The sequence below is a fragment of the Coregonus lavaretus genome (genome assembly GCF_964263955.1).
Source record: "Coregonus lavaretus genome assembly, chromosome: 6".
Classification (NCBI taxonomy): domain Eukaryota; kingdom Metazoa; phylum Chordata; class Actinopteri; order Salmoniformes; family Salmonidae; genus Coregonus; species Coregonus lavaretus.
Window position 1 is genome coordinate 57,568,967 of NC_139993.1, and position 24,088 is coordinate 57,593,054.

At 48.0% G+C, this 24,088-nt stretch overlaps 1 protein-coding gene across 1 annotated transcript in view; it reads left to right on the plus strand.

The window, feature by feature from the left end:
- Positions 1 to 1,181: 1,181 nt before the first annotated feature.
- Positions 1,182 to 24,088, plus strand: part of dock7 (dedicator of cytokinesis 7) — a gene marked incomplete at its 5' end in the record, with an annotated part of 115,732 nt that continues 92,825 nt past the window's right edge. Inside the window, 3 exons of the mRNA XM_084163904.1 lie at positions 1,182 to 1,201; positions 2,005 to 2,128; positions 10,178 to 10,567. Coding sequence (XP_084020030.1) covers positions 1,182 to 1,201; positions 2,005 to 2,128; positions 10,178 to 10,567 — 534 coding nt within the window. The remainder of the gene's footprint in view (positions 1,202 to 2,004; positions 2,129 to 10,177; positions 10,568 to 24,088) is intronic.

The following is a 24,088-nucleotide window of genomic DNA, read 5'->3' on the forward strand; positions in this document are numbered from 1 at the left end:
ACATTAATGACTAAATGTTACTTCTCTCAGCCTTGTCATTATTATGATTAAAATTACTTCACTAGAATTTTCTTCCCTTTAAAAATTCAGTTCTATCTTCCTTTTCCGACTAATATTGTGGATAAAAGATTTCTGTACGTCAGACTTAAAGACTTCTAATTTTTCAGTTAGTTAAGTGCGGAAAGTTTCAGGCCAACTCTACTCTGAAAAAACTGACAGGCTTGGAGTTTGAGTTGTGGAGTAACTTACAGGACTTATTGTAATATTGTAACAGATTTAGATATGTCCATAACTCATACATATACACCCTTTCTCAATTCCTCTATTCAAAGTACCAGAGGCTTATTTTATGGAGACTAGTAAAATATTGGAGAACACGGCAGTGGGCAAGGCCCAGGGTTAGGGCCATGAACTGGGGTGATTTCTATACCCAGAAACTCTTGTAATATTACTCATGATATATTGTACATTGCAGGGAATAGACTGCTGAGATTGGGGTATTACTGACATCATACTACTGGTTAAAGATAATATTTTAGGAGCGTTTTCAGGGACTGGGGCACAGCTCTTTGAAGGATTAGATATCACTCTTCAGGGCTGGAAGAACAGAACATGGTTCTCTTTGCAGTTCTGCTATCTATAATGTCTCTTAACCCCCTCTCTCCCCCATCCTCCCCCTCTCTCCTCCTCTCTCACCCCTCCTCCACCCGTCTCAGCTGGTCTGGAGGGCAGACGGTCTCGGAGGTGACGGTCAGGACGGTCAGCCCTGTGGAACTGATGCTCCTGATTGGCTACTGATGGGCTGGAAAGCAGAAAGAGGACTAGGAGAAGCTGAGGCAGCACTTCCCTCCCAGGGTCTATTAAAAGACAGACCAGGGCTGCGTCCCTAATGGCACCCTATTTCCTACATAGTGCACTACTTTTGACCAGGGTCCGTAGGGCTCTGGTGAAAAGTAGTGCATTATATAGGGAATAGGGTGCCATTTGGGACGCATTCCAGATCCCCCTGCTCTCCTCTGCTCCCCCATCCATCCCATCACTCTCCCTTAACACGGGGCCTAATGGAGCCAGGGAGGCTGGGGCATCATTAGCCAGACCCAGGGAGCGAGGCATCCTTTGCCCAGATGAGCGGCACTCCGCTGGGGGGAGAGCAGGCAATGGAGCTGCCCTGCCTGGGAGCCATGGTGGGTGAGAGTATGTGGTACTGTGTGAGGTGTGTGTGTATGTGTGTGTGTGTATTTATGTGTATGTATGTGTGCACGTGTGTGTGTGTGTGTGTGTGTGTGTGTGTGTGTGTGTATGTGTGTGTGTGTGTGTGTGTGTGTGTGTGTGTGTGTATGTTGTATGTATGTATGTGTGTGTGTGTGTGTGTGTGTGTCTGTGTGTGTGTGTGTATGTGTGTGTGTGTGTGTGTATGTGTGTGTATGTGTGTGTATGCGTGTGTATGTGTATGTATGTGTGTGTGTGTGTATGTATGTGTGTATGTGTGTATGGGTATGTATGTGTGTAGATGTGTATGTGTGTGTGTCAGTAGACCCTCAGTACTCCCCTTGCACACGTCTCCTCTAATGAGCAGGTGATTAACGATAATGTCTGTCATTAGTTAAAACAGGTTTCTTCATAACGATACAGCCACATTACATTCACAAGACAAGTGCTTCTACCACCACTCAACTAACTGTTACTACAACTGTCAGTAATGCTGTCCCCACCGGATCAGAGCTCTGTTTTTACACACTAGACTAGAGGCACCTCAGGGGATGGTGAGTGTCACCAGTGCTGACACATTGGCAAGAGCTGATGCAAGGGCCTGAGGAACAGCCTTTCCCATGAGTCTCCTCCTTCCCCCTCTTATCCCTCTTCTTTCTCATCCTGTCTTCCGTTGCGTTGGCCCTGTAAACGACAAGGCGCTGGGGCTTCTGCCAGCCTGTATTACACTGTAATCTGGAGGAATGCTAACAGTTTGCAACCTGACTCTGCGTCCCTCCAGTGTTGCCTAAACAGCCCACCATGGCTGACCCTGCCCTCCCGAGCCACCCCCAGGTCCCCTAGCTCTCCCCAGCTCTCCCCAGCCCTCCCTGCCGTCCACTGCCCTCCCCAGCTCAGCGAAACCCACACCCGACGAGGCGTAAATGTTTCTGTCACTCATATTGAGATATCAGTGTCTTTATAGTTAGAAATCCTCCATATTTTAGCAACCCACTCCAGCTGCACCCATAACTCATAGCGTTGGTGGATCTTGAGCAATGTGGATCTGTTTTATTTTGGTATCTTTACGCAGTGTTTCTGTCTGAAAGGCGATAGGGGGGCCAGTCGTCAGTGTCGGTGTGGAGCTGCTGATCGTTGCTATTGGAGGAGCAGCAGTAGGCAGCTGCCAATCATATGACTTTCCATTTCTGACACCATTTTGTTAACAACTTGGGACTGTACTGCTAAGGCGCAAACCATTCAGAGACATTTTTAGGTAGTTTTATCTCACTGATAGACAGCCTACCAATATGAGAAAATAACCAATTTGACGTTTTATTCGAAGATATAGAGAGGGATAGTAGGTTGGGGTGGAGAGGGGTGGAGAGGGGTAGAGAGGGGTAGAGAGGGGTAGAAAGGGGTAGTAGGGTGGGGTGGAGAGGGGTAGAGAGGGGTAGAGAGGGGTATAGCGGGGTGGAGAGGGGTAGAGAGGGGTAGAGAGGGGTGGAGGGGGTAGAAAGGTGTAGAGAGGGGTAGTAGGGTGGGGTGGAGAGGGGTAGAGAGGGGTAGTAGGTTGGGGTGGAGAGGGGTAGAAAGGTGTAGAGAGGGGTAGAGAGGGGTAGAAAGGTGTAGAGAGGGGTAGAGAGGGGTAGTAGGGTGGGGTGGAGAGGGGTAGAGAGGGGTAGAGAGGGGTAGAGAGGGGTAGAAAGGTGTAGAGAGGGGTAGAAAGGGGTAGTAGGGTGGGGTGGAGAGGGGTAGAGAGGGGTAGAGAGGGGTATAGCGGGGTGGAGAGGGGTAGAGAGGGGTGGAGAGGGGTAGAAAGGTGTAGAGAGGGGTAGAGAGAGGTAGAAAGGTGTAGAGAGGGGTAGTAGGGTGGGGTGGAGAGGGGTAGAGAGGGGTAGTAGGTTGGGGTGGAGAGGGGTAGAAAGGTGTAGAGAGGGGTAGAGAGAGGTAGAAAGGTGTAGAGAGGGGTAGAGAGGGGTAGTAGGGTGGGGTGGAGAGGGGTAGAGAGGGGTAGAGAGGGGTATAGCGGGGTGGAGAGGGGTAGAGAGGGGTAGAGAGGGGTATAGAGGGGTAGTAGGTTGGGGTGGAGAGGGGTAGAGAGTGGTGGAGAGGGGTAGAGAGGGGTAGAAAGGTGTAGAGAGGGGTAGAGAGGGGTAGTAGGTTGGGGTGGAGAGGGGTACAGCGGGGTGGAGCGGGGTAGAGAGGGGTAGTAGGGTGGGGTGGAGGGGGGTAGAGAGGGGTATAGCGGGGTGCAGAGGGGTAGAAAGGTGTAGAGAGGCGTAGAGAGGGGTGGAGAGGGGTAGAGGGGGTAGTAGGGTGGGGTGGATGGGGGTAGTAGGGTGGGGTGGTAGAGGGGTGGAGATGGGTCCAAAGATTAGGGGCTCATTGTCATAAAAACAGCACTGATAACTCCCCAAGAGGTGAAAACATCCCACACCTCCCCTCCTCCTCTCCTCTCAGGGTATTTAGGGGAGTCCTCACCTTGTTAGCTAGGTGGTATACAATGGAGATCTGGGGTTGGAGCATCAGGACTCTGGGGTGGGGGTGAGGGGGATTGTCAGGGAAGCCTGTGGAAAGTCACAGCCCCATGCCGAGGGGCGTTCATTGGGCGACGTGTGAGGCTATCACAGGAAATGGCCAGGGACTGCTGACTTTTGTTTGTCCTCCCGAGGTGTTTGTTGTCGCCCTGTGTGTGTATGTGTGTGTGTGTGTGTGTGTGTGTGTGTGTGTGTGTGCGTGTGTGTGTGTGTGTGTGTGTGTGTGTGTGTGTGTGTGTGTGTGTGCACGTGCGTGTGTGTGTGTGTTGTCACACTGCGTCAGCACAGGTGCGGGAGCCCACGCCAGGGGAAGCTGTTTTAGAATGTTCATAAAAAGCCACATTTAGCATTGTCACAACAACTGTTTATAAACAGGGAGCTACTGTGAAAAGCCAAATCAACCTCTTACAAAGCCACTAACCCCCCTCTTTATTCCCAAGTTGCTGCTTTGTGCCTTTAGTTCTGTATACAGGCACAGGTAGAGTACAATAGCTGTACTGTGAGTTGTGAGTGATTTTTAGTGTGAAGTTATGATTAGCAGAGTGACAGGTACCATTATTAAAATGGGTGCTAGTAATAGTGCGGCATTCATGCATTGGCAACTTTGCTGTGCATGTCTTTCCCAGGAGTGATGCATGACCCCAGTAGGGTAACCTCACGGCCCTAGAGGAAACACATCTACCTTGTCACATTCTTCCCATTCTCTCTGTTAAAAGGACATGGCTGGAGGATCTCAGTGCAGGGGGAAAGTGTGTGTGTGTGTGTGTGTGTGTGTGTGTGTGTGTGTGTGTGTGTGTGTGTGTGTGTGTCAATGCGTACAGATGCACTCTGAGTGGCGTGAAATGTCAGGTTGAGTATCTGACCATTTGTGATATGGTGTGTGTGTGAGATGTGTAAGGTGTGTGTTTAGCTCATATTTGTGAGCTGGTGTATGAAGAGAGAGGGGATGGTGCGTGTGTGTGCTTACAGTGAGGGAAAAAGTATTTGATCCCCTGCTGATTTTGTACGTTTGCCCACTGACAAAGAAATGATCAGTCTATAATCTTAATGGTAGGTTTATTTGAACAGTGAGAGACAGAATAACAACAAAATCCAGAAAAACGCATGTCAAAAATGTTATAAATTGATTTAAATTTTAATGAGAGAAATAAGTATTTGACCCCCTCTCAATCAGAAAGATTTCTGGCTCCCAGGTGTCTTTTATACAGGTAACGAGCTGAGATTAGGAGCACACTCTTAAAGGGAGTGCTCCTAATCTCAGCTTGTTACCTGTATAAAAGACACCTGTCCACAGAAGCAATCAATCAATCAGAATCCAAACTCTCCACCATGGCCAAGACCAAAGAGCTCTCCAAGGATGTCAGGAACAAGATTGTAGACCTACAAAAGGCTATAATGGGCTACAAGACCATCGCCAAGCAGCTTGGTGAGAAGGTGACAAAAGTTGGTGCAATTATTCGCAAATGGAAGAAACACAAAATAACTGTCAATCTCCCTCGGCCTGGGGCTCCATGCAAGATCTCACCTCGTGGAGTTGCAATGATTATGAGAACGGTGAGGAATCAGCCCAGAACTACACGGGAGGATCTTGTCAATGATCTCAAGGCAGCTGGGACCATAGTCACCAAGAAAACAATTGGTAACACACTACGCCGTGAAGGACTGAAATCCTGCAGCGCCCGCCAGGTCCCCCTGCTCAAGAAAGCACATATACAGGCCTGTCTGAAGTTTGCCAATGAACATCTGAATGATTCAGAGGAGAACTGGGTGAAAGTGTTGTGGTCAGATGAGACCAAAATCGAGCTCTTTGGCATCAACTCAACTCGCCGTGTTTGGAGGAGGAGGAATGCTGCCTATGACCCCAAGAACACCATCCCCACCGTCAAACATGGAGGTGGAAACATTATGCTTTGGGGGTGTTTTTCTGCTAAGGGGACAGGACAACTTCACCGCATCAAAGGGACGATGGACGGGGCCATGTACCATCAAATCTTGGGTGAGAACCTCCTTCCCTCAGCCAGGGCATTGAAAATGGGTCGTGGATGGGTATTCCAGCATGACAATGACCCAAAACACACGGCCAAGGCAACAAAGGAGTGGCTCAAGAAGAAGCACATTAAGGTCCTGGAGTGGCCTAGCCACTCTCCAGACCTTAATCCCATAAAAAATCTGTGGAGGGAGCTGAAGGTTCGAGTTGCCAAACGTCAGCCTCAAAACCTTAATGACGAGAAGATCTGCAAAGAGGAGTGGGACAAAATCCCTCCTGAGATGTGTGCAAACCTGGTGGCCAACTACAAGAAACGTCTGACCTCTGTGATTGCCATCAAGGGTTTTGCCACCAAGTACTAAGTCATGTTTTGCAGAGGGGTCAAATACTTATTTCCCTCATTAAAATGCAAATCAATTTATAAAATTTTTGACATGCGTTTTTCTGGATTTTTTTGTTGTTATTCTGTCTCTCACTGTTCAAATAAACCTACCACTGATCATGTCTTTGTCAGTGGGCAAACGTACAAAATCAGCAGGGGATCAAATACTTTTTTCCCTCACTGTACGTGCATTTGTGTGTGTGTCAGCCAAGGTGGCAGTGTACGGTAGCGTTGGTTGTCTAGGTACGGTAAAAGCTCAGAGGCTGTAAACACCAGTGGGGCCGTCAGGGCGTCGCACCGCTCTGGGCAAATGTTTGTGAGAACACCTCTGTAAACATGAACATCCAAAGGGGGGTCAGCCAAGGGGTGGCCGACACCCTAGACGCCCCACTAATACCGCAGTCATGTCAACGGAAGTGTAAGGCTATACCCAGTTTTCCTAACAAGTGAACTCGGTCGGAGGCACCCAGGCATCCCGAGACTCCTAACACATGTCCCCTCCACTCAAAATACACCCCTTATTTTCGGCATGCACCCCCTTAATTATGTCAGTGGCTGAATTTGAGCCGATTGGGTTCTTAAAGGTCTGGGGAGGCTGACATACTGAGGGGTGGCAGGGAGAAACGAACGTGAAAGGCGACAGATCTTGTTGGGAGGGGTGGGGGGGGGGTCTCAGGTTTCGGAGAAGCAACACCCCCCTCCTTTCTCTTCGCTGAGCTGTCTGTGTCCCCACCTCTCTCACTCTCTCTCTCCCTCTCCCTCTCCCCCTCCCTCTCTCCCTCTCTTTCTCTCTCTCTCTCTCTCTCTCTCTAATCCCTCGCTCCCTCTCTCTCCCCCTCCCTCTCTCTCTCTCTCTGCTCCCATCCAACCAACTCCCAACCTGGCTCTGAGAGTGCTAAAATCTCTCTCTCTCTCTCTCTCTCTCTCTCTCTCTCTCTCTCTCTCTCTCTCTCTCTCTCTCTCTCTCTCTCTCTCTCTCTCTCTCTCTCTCTCTCTCTCTCTCTCTCGCTAAGTGCTAAGATCTTTCTATCTCTCTGGGATTTATAACATTAGAATTTGAAGTGGGGACACACACACACACAATTCGGACAAAATTCCCCTAGATCAATATAAACTAAATGAGAGTAATAGTCCCCTTAAAACACCCATTCCCCTTTAAGCCCAACGGTCAAACAGACAGTTGACATTCACCTTTAAGCCCAACGGTCAAAGAGACAGTTGACATTCCCCTTTAAGCCCAACGGTCAAAGAGACAGTTGGCATTCACCTTTAAGCCCAACGGTCAAAGAGACAGTTGACATTTCCCTTCAAGCCCAACGGTCAAAGAGACAGTTGACATTCACCTTTAAGCCCAACGGTCAAAGAGACAGTTGACATTCACCTTTAAGCCCAACGGTCAAAGAGACAGTTGACATTCCCCTTTAAGCCCGACGGTCAAAGAGACAGTTGACATTCACCTTTAAGCCCAACGGTCAAAGAGACAGTTGACATTCACCTTTAAGCCCAACGGTCAAAGAGACAGTTGACATTCACCTTTAAGCCCAACGGTCAAAGAGACAGTTGACATTCACCTTTAAGCCCAACGGTGAAAGAGACAGTTGACATTCACCTTTAAGCCCAACGGTCAAAGAGACAGTTGACATTCACCTTTAAGCCCAACGGTCAAAGAGACAGTTGACATTCACCTTTAAGCCCAACGGTCAAAGAGACAGTTGACATTCACCTTTAAGCCCAACGGTCAAAGAGACAGTTGACATTCACCTTTAAGCCCAACGGTCAAAGAGACAGTTGACATTCACCTTTAAGCCCAACGGTCAAAGAGACAGTTGACATTCCCCTTTAAGCCCAACGGTCAAAGAGACAGTTGACATTCACCTTTAAGCCCAACGGTCAAAGAGACAGTTGACATTCACCTTTAAGCCCAACGGTCAAAGAGACAGTTGACATTCACCTTTAAGCCCAACGGTCAAAGAGACAGTTGACATTCACCTTTAAGCCCAACGGTCAAAGAGACAGTTGACATTCACCTTTAAGCCCAACGGTCAAAGAGACAGTTGACATTCACCTTTAAGCCCAACGGTCAAAGAGACAGTTGACATCCCCCTTTAAGCCCAACGGTCAAAGAGACAGTTGACATTCACCTTTAAGCCCAACGGTCAAAGAGACAGTTGACATTCACCTTTAAGCCCAACTGTCAAAGAGACAGTTGACATTCACCTTTAAGCCCAACGGTCAAAGAGACAGTTGACATTCACCTTTAAGCCCAACGGTCAAAGAGACAGTTGACATTCACCTTTAAGCCCAACGGTCAAAGAGACAGTTGACATTCACCTTTAAGCCCAACGGTCAAAGAGACAGTTGACATTCACCTTTAAGCCCAACGGTCAAAGAGACAGTTGCCATTCACCTTTAAGCCCAACGGTCAAAGAGACAGTTGACATTCACCTTTAAGCCCAACGGTCAAAGAGACAGTTGACATTCACCTTTAAGCCCAACGGTCAAAGAGACAGTTGACATTCACCTTTAAGCCCAACGGTCAAAGAGACAGTTGACATTCCCCTTTAAGCCCAACGGTCAAAGAGACAGTTGACATTCACCTTTAAGCCCAACGGTCAAAGAGACAGTTGACATTCCCCTTTAAGCCCAACGGTCAAAGAGACAGTTGACATTCACCTTTAAGCCCAACGGTCAAAGAGACAGTTGACATTCACCTTTAAGCCCAACGGTCAAAGAGAAGGTTGACATTCACCTTTAAGCCCAATGGTCAAAGAGACAGTTGACATTCACCTTTAAGCCCAACGGTCAAAGAGACAGTTGACATTCACCTTTAAGCCCAACGGTCAAAGAGACAGTTGACATTCACCTTTAAGCCCAACGGTCAAAGAGACAGTTGACATTCACCTTTAAGCCCAACGGTCAAAGAGACAGTTGACATTCCCCTTTAAGCCCAACGGTCAAAGAGAAGAGACAGTTGACATTCCCCTTTAAGCCCAACGGTCAAAGAGACAGTTGACATTCACCTTTAAGTCCAACGGTCAAAGAGACAGTTGACATTTTCGTAGCAACTGTTGGGTGCATCACTGGTTAAATTACAACATTGGGCTGTCGTTGATTATTTCCCACAATCTCTGGGAGAGGAAGGAATAAGAAGCGGCTGCTGTTGAAAATATCAATTATATCCAACTGTGTTTCATCTGAGAAAGGCCAGGCTACCTTCTCTCAGTCAACATTTGTGCTTCCAGTAGTATTAAAGTTTTAAAGTAAGTTGTACAAATGACCTACAGAGTTTGCAATTCCCAAATGGTAAGTCTGATATATCACGGAGGGAAACTTGAATCCGGGGCTGTTACCAGAGATTTATTGGCGGCTGTATTTTTCTAGTGTCAACTAATGTGCCGTCAGACTAAGCCAGGGTCTTACATAGCATAGCACCCCCTCACCCCTCACCCCTCCTCACCCCCCCTCATCCCTCACCCCTCCTCACCCCCCCTCACACCTCACCCCTCCTCACCCCCACAACCCCCCCCCCCCCCACCCCTCTTCACCCCCTCACCCTCCTCACCCCACTCACCTCCCTCGCCCCCCTCACCCCTCCTCACCCCTCTCCTCACCCCCCTCCTCACCAATCTCCTCCCCCTCCTCACCCATTCTCACCCTCCTCACCCCTCTCCTCAACCCACCTCACCCTCCTCACCCCCTCTCACCCCCTCACCTCTCTCCTCACCCCCCTCACCCTCCTCACCCCCTCTCACCCCCTCACCTCTCTCCTCACCCCCCTCACCCTCCTCACCCCCCTCTCACCCCTCACCCCTCCTCACCCTCCTCACCCCCCCAGCCCTCACCCCTCTTTTCACCCCCTCACCCCCCCCTCCTCACCCCTCACCCCTCTCCTCACCCTTCTACACTACCCCTCTTCAACTCAACCCTTCCATCAACAACCAGAGAGCATTTAGATTTGAGCTATTCCTGTGAGAGTGTTAAATCAACAGATTAAGATGCATTGCAAACCTCCAAGGCTAGCATTAGCCCACTTATCTGATTAGTGTGGCCGTGCTAACACACACGATACCCCCCGAGCAGCCTGCAGCAGTGGGGCTGTGTAAGGGGCTGGGTAAGGGGCTTTGTAAGGGGCTGTTTAAGGGGCTGTGTAAGGGGCTGTGTAAGGGGTTGTTTAAGGGGCTGTTTAAGGGGCTGGGTAAGGGGCTGTGTGAGGGGCTGGGTGAGGGGCTGTGTAAGGGGCTGTGTAAGGGGCTGGGTAAGGGGCTGTGTAAGGGGCTGGGTAAGGGGCTGTGTAAGGGGCTGGGTAAGGGGCTGTGTAAGGGGCTGTGTAAGGGGCTGGGTAAGGGGCTGTGTAAGGGGCTGTGTAAGGGGCTGGGTAAGGGGCTGTGTAAGGGGCTGGGTAAGGGGCTGTGTAAGGGGCTGGGTAAGGGGCTGTGTAAGGGGCTGGGTAAGGGGCTGGGTAAGGGGCTGGTTAACCGCAGTATGAGCATCAAAGGACACTAACATGGAGGATTAGTTTCCTTCAGTTAAACCCTGTTCAGGCTGGAGGTCAGAGCTGAACGGAAGATAGAGACCCCCCCCCCCCACCACCACCACACACACACGAAGAAATCAGACCACTTGGTAGAGGGGTTTGGGCAGGGTACTGACATATGGAGAGAAAGGACAGCAACACTAGTGCTGCTATTTCCATGCTTGTTTTTCACAATTTATTTCTCTACTCAGATGTAAAATGAGAACCGTTAGAGAGTGAAATGGTGTCTCAGAGGTTGTGGTTGATTGACAGATAGCTTGTGTAATGCTAACGTTACAGTTTAAGGGTGTTTCAGCATGTTACTGTAAGTAGCAACACATAAGTCTAACCTTTAGCTCCCCAGTGAAAGCTGATCCACATACATATACACACACACGCACACACACACGCACACACACATGCACGAAAGCACGCACACAGACACACATATACACATACACATACACACATCCCCCCCACACATACACACACCTAATTAAATCATGTTTTTGCAAGCGCTGGTGTAAGATATACCACACCTTGGACTGTGGCTCTGTCTCCTCAGCCACCTCAGTAACAGGAAACCGTGAGCATGATCCATCTTAGATCCTTCCTGTTGTACCAGGGTCACGGAGTCAGGGCTGGTCACACAATCCTCCCAATCACCACCCCAGTGTCCCCAGTACAAATTGCTTACTGGGACTAATGTCATTCCTAAAAGTGCAATTTTTTTTTTAAACCTTTATTTAACTAGTCAAGTCAGTTAAGAACAAATTCTTATTTACAATGACGGCCTACACCGGCCAAATCCGGACGACGCTGGGCCAATTGTGCGCCGCCCTATGGGACTCCCAATCACGGCCAGTTGTGATACAGCCTGGAATCGAACCAGGGGGTCTGTAGTGACGCCTCAAGCACTGAGATGCAGTGCCTTAGACCACTCGGGAGCTCATGAGCACACACATGGCTGGCTTGGCTACCTGTCCCTGCGGTAACACACACTGTTGGCTTGGTCACCTGTCCCTGCGGTAACACACACTGTTGGCTTGGTCACCTGTCCCTGCGGTAACACACACAGTTGGCTTGGTCACCTGTCCCTGCGGTAACACACACGGTTGGCTTTGTCACCTGTCCCTGCGGTAACACACACGGTTGGCTTGGCCACCTGTCCCTGCGGTAACACACACGGTTGGCTTTGTCACCTGTCACTGCGGTAACGCACACGGTTGGCTTTGTCACCTGTCCCTGCGGTAACACACACGGTTGGCTTGGTCACCTGTCCCTGCGGTAACACACACTGTTGGCTTGGTCACCTGTCCCTGCGGTAACACACACGGTTGGCTTGGTCACCTGTCCCTACGGTAACACACACGGTTGGCTTTGGTACCTGTCCCTGTGGTAACACACACGGTTGGCTTGGTCACCTGTCCCTGCGGTAACACACACGGTTGGCTTTGTCACCTGTCCCTGCGGTAACACACACGGTTGGCTTGTTCACCTGTCCCTGCGGTAACACACACGGTTGGCTTGGTCACCTGTCCCTGCGGTAACACACGGTTGGCTTGGTCACCTGTCCCTGCGGAAACACACACACACTTTCTCCCTCTGACTTCCTTTTCTCTGTGATACACACACACACACACACACACACACACAAGCACGCACACACAAACACACACAAACACACACCCACACACTGACACACACTCGTCATTGTAAAAGAGCTTGTCAGGTTGTGTGGCAGCAGCCAGTCTAGTTGTACCATATAAGAGCTGAGAAGGTCTTCCTCAGCTGTTCGCCACAATTAACCCCCTCTCTCTCACACACACACACGCACACACACACACACACACACACACACACACACACACACACACACACACACACACACACACACACACACACACACGATGACTCTTCACTCTCTCCACTACTGCCCTTTCACTGACAGCTTACACACTGTAACCTAATATGTCTGTGGTGCAAGGTCACACACACAGTCTGTGTAAGTGCCACTGAGTGTGTGCAGCAGTTGTTAGTGATAGCTTACGTATTTGTAGGTTTCACCAAACAGGCTTTTCAACTTAACATTCAAAATGAACAAATGAATCGACCATTTAGATTGTGGATGGACATTTTCCTTAACATTATATTGTGCTTTACATAAACATTAAAATTGTCTATCTCAGCATCAGTTACTGAAAATGATTCTAATAGAACAAGTAATCACAGACAGGCTTCTAGCGAGACAGAGCAGTTTTCCCCCCCTTTAAACTGATGGCCAGACAGAGAAGAGCCTCTCTCGCTCCTCTCTCAGGAGGTTACCCTGTGTAATAGGACATCTCAACCTTGGCTCCATATAAAACACTCCGGCAGCGGGAGAAAAACTCTGATGGAGAAAGAAAAATCTGTCAGCTCCCAGCTCGCTTGCCCAAATGAAAAAAGTTTGCGGTGAAGATTGAACTCCATGAGACAAGGTGTACCATTAAATCAATCTAAGCGGCATCTTCCCATGCCATTAGGGAAACCATTGGTCTCTGAGCTGCTTGGAGTTGGGCTGCAGTTGTCCCTGTCGGTCCCTAGACATAGCAGACGGCTGCCTCTACTCTACTCCCTCACTCAGCTCCCCTCCCCACAGTGGGCTTCTTGGGAAAAAAGAATGAGTTCTCAGTGATTAACCTGACTAAATAAAATAAATAGAACCGAGAGTTGGATTAAAAATGACTGATTTGTGTTTTACTTTAAATTTACTATACAGTGCATTGGGAAAGTATTTAGACCCCTTGACGTTTTCCACATTTTGTTACGTTACAGCCTTAATCTAAAATGGATTAAATAGTTTTTTCCCCTCATCAATCTACACACAATACCCTATAATGACAAAATAAAAACAGGTTTTTAGAAATTGAAATATCACATTTACAAAAGTATTTAGACCCTTTACTCAGTACTTTGTTGGAGCACCTTTGGCAGCGATTACAGCCTTGCGTCTTCTTGGGTATGACGTTACAAGCTTGGCACACCTGTATTTGGGGAGTTTCTCCAATTCTTCTCTGCAGATCCTCTCAAGCTCTGTCAGGTTGGATGGGGAGCGTCGCTGCACAGCTATTTTCAGGTCTCTCCAGAGATGTTAGATCGGGTTCAAGTCCGGGCTCTGGCTGGGCCATTTACATTTACATTTACGTCATTTAGCAGACGCTCTTATCCAGCCCCGCCGATCCAACACGACTGGTCTGCCGACGAAATATTCTGATGTGGTTTCAACAGGCTTCCCGTTGCGACGACCACGAAGATCCATCTGCCAGCCCCGGCCCGCTAGCACACGCAAACTACAACTGTGCTCCCTGCTAGCTGTGCTGAAGCACCAATTTGAACTGCTCTCGGACTCACATATTGCTGTTCACTGGACCTTATGATCACTCAGCTGCACAGCTGATGCCTGCTGGACTGTTCCTTTACACGGTACCCTGTCCTGTTTATTCTGTTTAGCCTTAGTCCAAACGTTATCGCTATTTCCAGTTGTTGTCTTAGCTCTCTCTAATAACACCTGTGACTGCTTTATGCCTCTCTCCCATGTCAATTATGCCTTGCCTATTGCTGTTTGGGTTAGTTCTTATTATACAATTTCACTGTAGAACCCCTAGTCCCTCTCAAACTGCCTCAAATAGTTCCTTTGTTCCACCCCCCATACACGCCGAGACCGGCTCAATCGGCTCAATCGGTGCCTCCAGTGACGCTATCTCTTTCATTGTTACCCAACGCTTAGGGTTACCTGAACTGTACTCATATCCTTCCATATCCTTTTCTGTACATAATGCCCTGAATCTTTCCTACAACGCCCGGAGAACTGCCCCCTTTATTCTATGTACCCAACGCACTAGAAGACCAGTTCTTAAAGCCTTTAGTCGTATCCTTATTCTAGTCCTCCTCTGTTCCTCTGGTGATGTAGAGGCTAACCCAGGCCCTGCAGCCCCCAGTATCACTCCTACTCCCCAGGAGCTATCATTTGTTGACTTCTGTAACCGTAAAAGTCTTGGTTTTCTGCACATAAATATCAGAAGCCTCCTTCCTAAGTTTGAGTTATTCACTGCGTTAGCACACTCCGCCAACCCTGATGTTCTAGCAGTGTCTGAATCCTGGCTTAGGAAGGCCACCAAAAATTCTGAAATTTCCATCCCCAACTATAACATTTTCCGTCTAGATAGAACTGCCAAAGGGGGTGGAGTTGCAATCTACTGTAGAGATAGCCTGCAGAGCTCTATCATACTATCCAGGTCTGTGCCCAAACAGTTTGAGCTTCTACTTCTAAAAATCCACCTTTCCAGAAATAAATCTCTCACTGTTGCCGCTTGCTACAGACCCCCCTCAGCCCCCAGCTGTGCCCTGGACACCATATGTGAATTGATTGCCCCCCATCTATCCTCAGAGTTCGTACTGCTTGGTGACCTAAATTGGGATATGCTTAACACCCCGGCCATCCTACAATCTAAACTAGATGCCCTCAATCTCACACAAATTATCAACGAACCTACCAGGTACAACCCTAAATCCGTAAACATGGGTACCCTCATAGATATCATCCTGACTAACTTACCCTCTAAATACACCTCCGCTGTCTTCAACCAGGATCTCAGCGATCACTGCCTTATTGCCTGCGTCCGTAACGGGTCCGCGGTCAAACGACCACCCCTCATCACTGTCAAACGCTCCCAAAAACACTTCAGTGAGCAGGCCTTCCTAATTGACCTGGCCCAGGTATCCTGGATGGATATAGATCTCATTCCGTCAGTAGAGGATGCTTGGTTGTTCTTTAAAAGTAATTTCCTCTCAATCTTAAATAAACATGCTCCATTCAAAAAATACAGAACTAAGAACAGATATAGCCCCTGGTTCTCCTCAGACTTGACTGCCCTTGACCAGCACAAAAACATCCTGTGGCGTACTGCATTAGCATCAAATAGCCCCCGCGATATGCAACTTTTCAGGGAAGTTAGGAACCAATATACACAAGCAGTTAGGAAAGCAAAGGCTAACTTTTTCAAACAGAAATTTGCATCCTGTAGCACTAACTCCAAAAAGTTTTGGGACACTGTAAAGTCCATGGAAAATAAGAGCACTTCCTCCCAGCTGCCCACTGCACTGAGGCTAGGAAACACTATCACCACCGATAAATCTACAATAATCGAGAATTTCAACAAGCATTTTGCTACGGCTGGCCATGCTTTCCACCTGGCTACCACTACCCTGGCCACCAGCTCTGCACCCTCCGCTGCAACTTGCCCATGCCCCCCCCGCTTCTCCTTCACACAAATCCAGACAGCTGATGTTCTGAAAGAGCTGCAAAATCTGGACCCCTACAAATCATCTGGGCTAGACAATCTGGACCCTTTCTTTCTAAAACTAGCCGCCGAAATTGTCGCAACCCCTATCACTAGCCTGTTCAACCTCTCTTTCGTAACGTCTGAGATCCCCAGAGATTGGAAAGCTGCCGCGGTCATCCCCCTCTTCAAAGGGGGTGACACTCTAGAGCCAAACTGTTACAGACCCATATCCATCCTGCCCTGCCTTTCAAAAGTTTTTGAAAGCCAAGTCAACAAACAGATCACCGACCATTTCGAATCCCACCGTACCTTCTCCGCTATGCAATCCGGTTTCCGAGCTGGTCATGGGTGTACTTCAGCCACGCTCAAGGTCCTAAACGATATTATAACCGCGATCGATAATAGACAGTACTGTGCAGCCGTTTTCATTGACCTGGCCAAGGCTTTCGACTCTGTCAACCACCGCATTCTTATTGGCAGACTAAATAGCCTTGGTTTCTCAAATGACTGCCTTGCCTGGTTCACCAACTACTTCTCAGATAGAGTTCAATGTGTCAAATCGGAGGGCCTGTTGTCTGGACCTATGGCAGTCTCTATGGGGGTGCCACAGGGTTCAATTCTTGGGCCGACTCTTTTCTCTGTGTATATCAATGACGTCGCTCTTGCTGCTGGTGACTCTCAGATCCACCTCTACGCAGACGACACCATTTTGTATACATCTGGCCCTTCATTGGACACTGTGTTAACAAACCTCCAAACGAGCTTCAATGTCATACAACACTCCTTCAGTAGCCTCCAACTGCTCTTAAACACTAGTAAAACTAAATGCATGCTCTTCAACCGAACGCTGCTTGCACCCGCCCACCCGACTAGAATCACTACTCTCGACGGGTCTGACCTAGAGTATGTGGACAACTACAAATATCTAGGTGTCTGGTTAGACTGTAAACTCTCCTTCCAGACTCACATTAAGAATCTCCAATCCAAAGTTAAATCTAGAATCGGTTTCCTATTTCGCAACAAAGCCTCCTTCACTCATGCTGCCAAACATGCCCTCGTAAAACTGACTATCCTACCGATCCTTGACTTCGGCGATGTCATTTACAAAATAGCCTCCAACACTCTACTCAGCAAATTGGATGTAGTCTATCACAGTGCCATCCGTTTTGTCTCCAAAGCCCCATATAATACCCACCACTGTGACCTGTACGCTCTTGTTGGCTGGTCCTCACTACATATTCGTCGCCAAACCCACTGGCTCCAGGCCATCTATAAATCACTGCTAGGCAAATCCCCGCCTTATCTTAGCTCATTGGTCACCATAGCAACACCCACCCGTAGTCTGCGCTCCAGCAGGTATATCTCACTGGTCATCCCCAAAGCCAACACCTCCTTTGGCCGCAATTCCTTCCAGTTCTCTGCTGCCAATGACTGGAACAAATTGCAAAAATCTCTGAAGCTGGAGACACTTATCTCCCTCACTAACTTTAAGCATCAGTTGTCAGAGCACCTTACCGATCACTGCACCTGTACACAGCCCATCTGAAATTAGCCCGCCCAACTACCTAATCCCTATATTGTTATTTATTTTGCTCATTTGTACCCCAGTATCTCTATTTGCACATCATCTCTTGCACATCTATCATTCCAGTGTTAATACTAATTGTAATTATTTTGCACTATAGCCTATTTATTGCCTTACCTCCATAACTTGCTACATTTGCACACACTGTATATATATGTATTTCTGTTGTATTTTTGACTTTGTTTTGTTTTACCCCATATGTAACTCTGTGTTGTTGTTTTTATCGCACTGCTTTGCTTTATCTTGGCCAGGTCGCAGTTGTAAATGAGAACTTGTTCTCAACTGGTTTACCTGGTTAAATAAAGGTGAAATAAAATAAAATAAAATTAAATTAAAAAAAGAGCGACTTACAAATAGGTGCATTCACCCTATAGCCAGTGGGATAACCACTTTACAATATCATTTTTTTTTTTTTTTTTTTTTTTTTGGGGGGGGGTAGAAGGATTACTTTATCCTATCCCAGGTATTCCTTAAAGAGGTGGGGTTTCAAATGTCTCCGGAAGGTGGTGAGTGACTCCGCTGTCCTGGCGTCGTGAGGGAGCTTGTTCCACCATTGGGGTGCCAGAGCAGCGAACAGTTTTGACTGGGCTGAGCGGGAACTATGCTTCCGCAGAGGAAGGGGAGCCAGCAGGCCAGAGGTGGATGAACGCAATGCCCTCGTTTGGGTGTAGGGACTGATCAGAGCCTGAAGGTACAGAGGTGCCGATCCCCTCACAGCTCCATAGGCAAGCACCATGGTCTTGTAACAGATGCGAGCTTCAACTGGAAGCCAGTGGAGTGTGCGGAGGAGCGGGGTGACGTGAGAGAACTTGGGAAGGTTGAACACCAGACGGGCTGCGGCATTCTGGATGAGTTGTAGGGGTTTAATGGCACAGGCAGGGAGCCCAGCCAACAGCGAGTTGCAGTAATCCAGACGGGAGATGACAAGTGCCTGGATTAGGACCTGTGCCGCTTCCTGTGTAAGGCAGGGTCGTACTCTCCGAATGTTGTAGAGCATGAACCTGCAGGATCGGGTCACCGCCTTGATGTTAGCGGAGAACGACAGGGTGTTGTCCAGGGTCACGCCAAGGCTCTTCGCACTCTGGGAGGAGGACACAACGGAGTTGTCAACCGTGATGGCGAGATCATGGAACGGGCAGTCCTTCCCCGGGAGGAAGAGCAGCTCCGTCTTGCCAAGGTTCAGCTTGAGGTGGTGATCCGTCATCCATACTGATATGTCTGCCAGACATGCAGAGATGCGATTCGCCACCTGGTTATCAGAAGGGGGAAAGGAGAAGATTAGTTGTGTATCGTCAGCGTAGCAATGATAGGAGAGGCCATGTGAGGATATGACAGAGCCAAGTGACTTGGTGTATAGGGAGAATGGGAGAGGGCCTAGAACTGAGCCCTGGGGGACACCAGTGGTGAGAGCACGTGGTGCGGAGACAGCTTCTCGCCACGCCACTTGGTAGGAGCGACCGGTCAGGTAGGACGCGATCCAGCAGTGAGCCGCGCCGGAGATGCCCAGCTCGGAGAGGGTGGAGAGGAGGATCTGATGGTTCACAGTATCAAAGGCAGCAGACAGGTCTAGAAGGACAAGAGCAGAGGAGAGAGAGTTAGCTTTAGCAGTGCGGAGAGCCTCCGTGACACAGAGAAGAGCAGTCTCAGTTGAATGACCAGTCCTGAAACCTGACTGGTTTGGATCAAGAAGGTCATTCTGAGAGAGATAGCAAGAGAGTTGGCTAAAGACGGCACGCTCAATAGTTTTGGAAAGAAAAGAAAGAAGGGATACTGGTCTGTAGTTGTTGACATCAGTGGGATCGAGTGTTGGTTTTTTGAGAAGGGGTGCAACTCTCGCTCTCTTGAAGACGGAAGGGACATAGCCAGCGGTCAAGGATGAGTTGATCAGCGAGGTGAGGTAGGGGAGAAGGTCACCGGAGATTGTCTGGAGAAGAGAGGAGGGGATGGGGTCAAGCGGGCAGGTTGTTGGGCGGCCTGCAGTCACAAGTCGCAAGATTTTATCTGGAGAGAGAGGGGAGAAAGAAGTCAAAGCATAGGGTAGGGCAGTGTGAGCAGGACCAGCAGTGTCATTAGACTTAACAAACGAGGATCGGATGTCGTCAACCTTCTTTTCAAAGTGGTTGACGAAGTCATCCACAGAGAGAGAGGAGGGGGGGGGGAGGGGGGGGGATTCAGCAGGGAGGAGAATGTGGCAAAGAGCTTCCTAGGTTAGAGGCAGATGCTTGGAATTTAGAGTGGTAGAAAGTGGCCTTAGCAGCAGAAACAGATGAAGAAAATGTAGAGAGGAGGGAGTGAAAAGATGCCAGGTCGGCAGGGAGTTTAGTTTTCTTCCATTTCCGCTCCGCTGCCCGGAGCTCTGTTCTGTGAGCTCGCAATGAGTCATCAAGCCACGGAGCTGGAGGGGAGGACCGAGCCGGCCGGGAGGATAGGGGACACAGAGAGTCAAAGGATGCAGAAAGGGAGGAGAGGAGGGTTGAGGAGGCAGAATCAGGAGATTGGAGGGAGAAGGATTGAGCAGAGGGAAGAGATGATAGGATGGAAGAGGAGAGAGTAGTGGGAGAGAGAGAGCGAAGGTTGCGGCGGCGCATTACCATCTGTGTAGGGGCAGAGTGAGTAGTGTTGGAGGAGAGCGAGAGAGAAAAGGATACAAAGTAGTGGTCGGAGACATTGAGGGGAGTTGCAGTGAGATTAGTAGAAGAGCAGCATCTAGTAAAGATGAGGTCAAGCGTATTGCCTGCCTTGTGAGTAGGGGGGGATGGTGAGAGGGTGAGGTCAAAAGAGGAGAGGAGTGGAAAGAAGGAGGCAGAGAGAAATGAGTCAAATGTAGACGTAGGGAGGTTGAAATCCCCCAAAACTGTGAGGGGTGAGCCATCCTCAGGAAATGAACTTATCAAGGCGTCAAGCTCATTGATGAACTCTCCAAGGGAACCTGGAGGGCGATAGATGACAAGGATATTAAGCTTAAATGGGCTAGTGACTGTGACAGCATGGAATTCAAATGAGGAGATAGACAGATGGGTTAGGGGAAAAATTGAGAATGTCCACTTGGGAGAGATGAGGATTCTTGTGCCACCACCCCTCTGACCAGATGCTCTCGGGGTATGCGAGAACACATGGTCAGACGAGGAGAGAGCAGTAGGAGTAGCAGTGTTTTCAGTGGTAATCCATGTTTCCGTCAGCGCCAGGAAGTCGAGGGACTGGAGGGTAGCATAGGCTGGGATGAAGTCAGCCTTGTTGGCAGCAGAACGGCAGTTCCAGAGGCTGCCTGAGACCTGGAACTCCAGGTGTGGGGTGCGTGCAGGGACCACCAGGTTAGAGAGGCAGCAGCCACGCGGTGTGAGGCGTTTGTGTAGCCTGTGCGGAGAGGAGAGAACAGGGATAGGCAGAGGCATAGTTGACAGGCTGTAGCAAATAGCTACAATAATGCAGAGGAGATCGGAATGAAATGAACTAAACATCTGGGAAAGGAGAGAGTAAAAACCAAAACTCCCAAATATAACTCTCCCAACTTCACCTCAGAAACTATAATTGTTTCACTGAACCACCCGAATAAAACTCTCCCAACTTCCACTTTAGAAATTAGAATTGTTGTGAACTACAGCGGTTCAATGTTTCAAGGAATAGACTCAACTTACTTTATTCAGCTAGCTAACTATGACGCTATAGCTAACTAGCATGCTAGCATCCAATAACACACAGTTTATCACCAATACTTGGTTACAACAAACTACCAATAGTGTGTTAACACACTAAACAGATAATTCGTGTCCGTGTCTAGTTCCTTTCATAACGCAGCAATAATTAAACGTTGGCTAGCTAGCACAAATATATTGTATTTAGCTGCTACAGTACAGCTAGCTGGTCATGTTGGCTAGCTAGCAATGGCTGCTGTGTTGACTTTGTTTGAAAAACGGCGGCGCTGCGAACAAATGTAGCTGGCTAAAAGGATATTGTATTTAGTTGCTACCGTTGCTAATAGCTACTCGCCAGCTAGTCCAGGAGGTGAGTTAGCTAGCTAGCTAGCTTCGTGCTACACCCGGCACCGCCGAATACAATGCTAACCTACAATAACTACCCACAACAGCCCACGATGCCTACCTATAATACCTAATAATATACAGCCCACGATGCCTACCTATAATACCTAACTACAATCTAAATACATAGTTTAAGCCTTACTCGACAAAGCCCAAGCTATGTATAAAGCCAAACTTACCCGACGCCAGCTGTCTGGGTGGCAGACAAGAAGACATCGGTCTTCTGCAATCAGTAGCTGTAATTAAGTACAGTAGCTACTGGGCCACTCAAGGACATTCAGAGACTTGTCCCGGAGCCACTCCTGCGTTGTCTTGGCTGTGTGCTTAGGGTCATTGTCCTGTTGGAAGGTGAACCTTCGCCCCAGTCTGAGGTCCTGAGCGCTCTGGAGCAGGTTTTCATCAAGGATCTCTCTATACTTTGCTCCGTTCTTTTCGATCCTGAGTAGTCTCCCAGTCCCTGCCACTGAAAAACATCCCCACAACATGATGCTGCCACCACCATGCTTCATCATAGGGATGGTGCCAGGTTTCCTCCAGACGTGACGCTTGGCATTCAGGCTAAAGAGCTCAATCTTGATTTCATCAGACCAGAGAATCTTGTTTCTCATGGTCTGAGAGTCCTTTAGGTGCCTTTTGGCAAACTCGAAGCGGGCTGTCATGTGCCTTTTACTAAGGAGTGGCTTCCGTCTGGCCACTCTACCGTAAAGGCATGATTGGTGGAGTGCTGCAGAGATGGTTGTCCTTCTGGAAGGTTCTCCCATCTCCACAGAGGAACTCTGGAGCTCTCTCAGAGTGACCATCGATTGCTCAGTTTGGCCGGGTGGCCAGCTCTAGGAAGAGTCTTGGTGGTTCCAAACATCTTCCATTTAAGAATGATGGAGGCCACTGTGTTCTTGGGGACATTCAATGCGGCAGCAATTTTTTGGTACCCTTCCCCAGATCTGTGCCTCGACACAATCCTGTCTCAGAGCTCTATGGACAATTCCTTCGACCTCATGGCTTGATTTTTGCTCTGACATGCACTGTCAACTGTGGGACCTTATATAGACAGGTGTGTGCCTTTCCAAATCATGTCCAATCAATTGAATTTACCACAGGTGGACTCCAATGAAGTTGTAGAAACATCTCAAGGATGATCATATTAAAGGGTCTGAATACTTATGTTAGTAAGGTATTTCAGTTTTTTATTTTTTAAAACCTGTTTTCGCTTTGTCATTATGGGGTATTGTGTGTAGATTGATGTGGGATTTTGATTTATTTCATCAATTTTAGAATAAGGCTGTAAAGTAACAAAATATGGAAAAAGTCAAAGGATCTGAATACTTTCCGAATGCACTGTATATCAATATTTATACTCCAACACACACACACACACACACACACACATTGAAGTGCACACATAGTAGTGTAACACAAAGTTTTAACACCCCATACTCACTCAATCACCATTTCCAAAGTGATCTGATAGAGATATTACCTAAATGGCTGTACAAGCTGGGGCTGCTAAGTAAATGCTAATATATGTCAGAGCCTGGTGTTGGATTTATGAGTACCATCTGGCTCCTACAGCATACAGTACAATATTAGCTTACAATGTTAGCTTTGATCAGGACCTCCCTGTTCATTCTCCCCAATCACTCATCCCAGGGAGGAATTAGCTGTGAGTTCACTTTAGCCTAATCATGTTTTTCACTGTAGCTCCACACTCATTTGAATAAAATTGTAATCCATTTAAATTCCGGCAGTACTGAATATTTATGTTTTTAAAGCATACATGATTGTGCAATTAGACACAACAGTCGTTATTAGAATTCATAACATGTTGCATGGAAATTAGATGCTTAAAAATGCTATGTTACAGTACTGAATATATATGTTAAAGTCATATTGTTTTATTAAAATAGATGGTTTGTAAATAATAATGCAATGCTTTGTCACACATAACATGACGTAAAACACCACTACATTTAGCCAGTGGATAACACAATGTATTGAAGACACTGGTATTTTTAAGACACTTTTAAGGTGTCTAGGCCAAACATAATTACTTAGTAACATTGAAAAAAAGGCACATAATTATAAAACAACCAATAATTGGTTGTACAAGGGCTCAGTGAGAGACAATAGTGAACTTTGTTAAGAATTCCCTCCAATCCATCTGTCCAAACAAGTTCATTTTAGCATTTGATGAAATGCTAAAGATTTCCCATTACATATCCTAAACCAGTTACTTACTAATGGAGTGTTAGAGTCAGATTCACAGCTTCTCTCCTTTCCTTTCTGTCTTTGCATATGTAGCCCCACCCGCCAGTCTCAGAACGGCTGTATGTTATGATCCCGTGTCAGCGAAATCAATGCTTCTATATTTTAAGGGTCAGATTTTGATTTCATGGCTCTACAAGGAAACGGCTCTACAGGGAAACAGCTCTACAGGAAACAGCTCTACAGGGAAACGGCTCTACAGGGAAACGGCTCTATTCGACCCTTTTTGTCTTCCATCTGCTGCCTTTATTGATTGTCTCTCTCTCTCCCTCT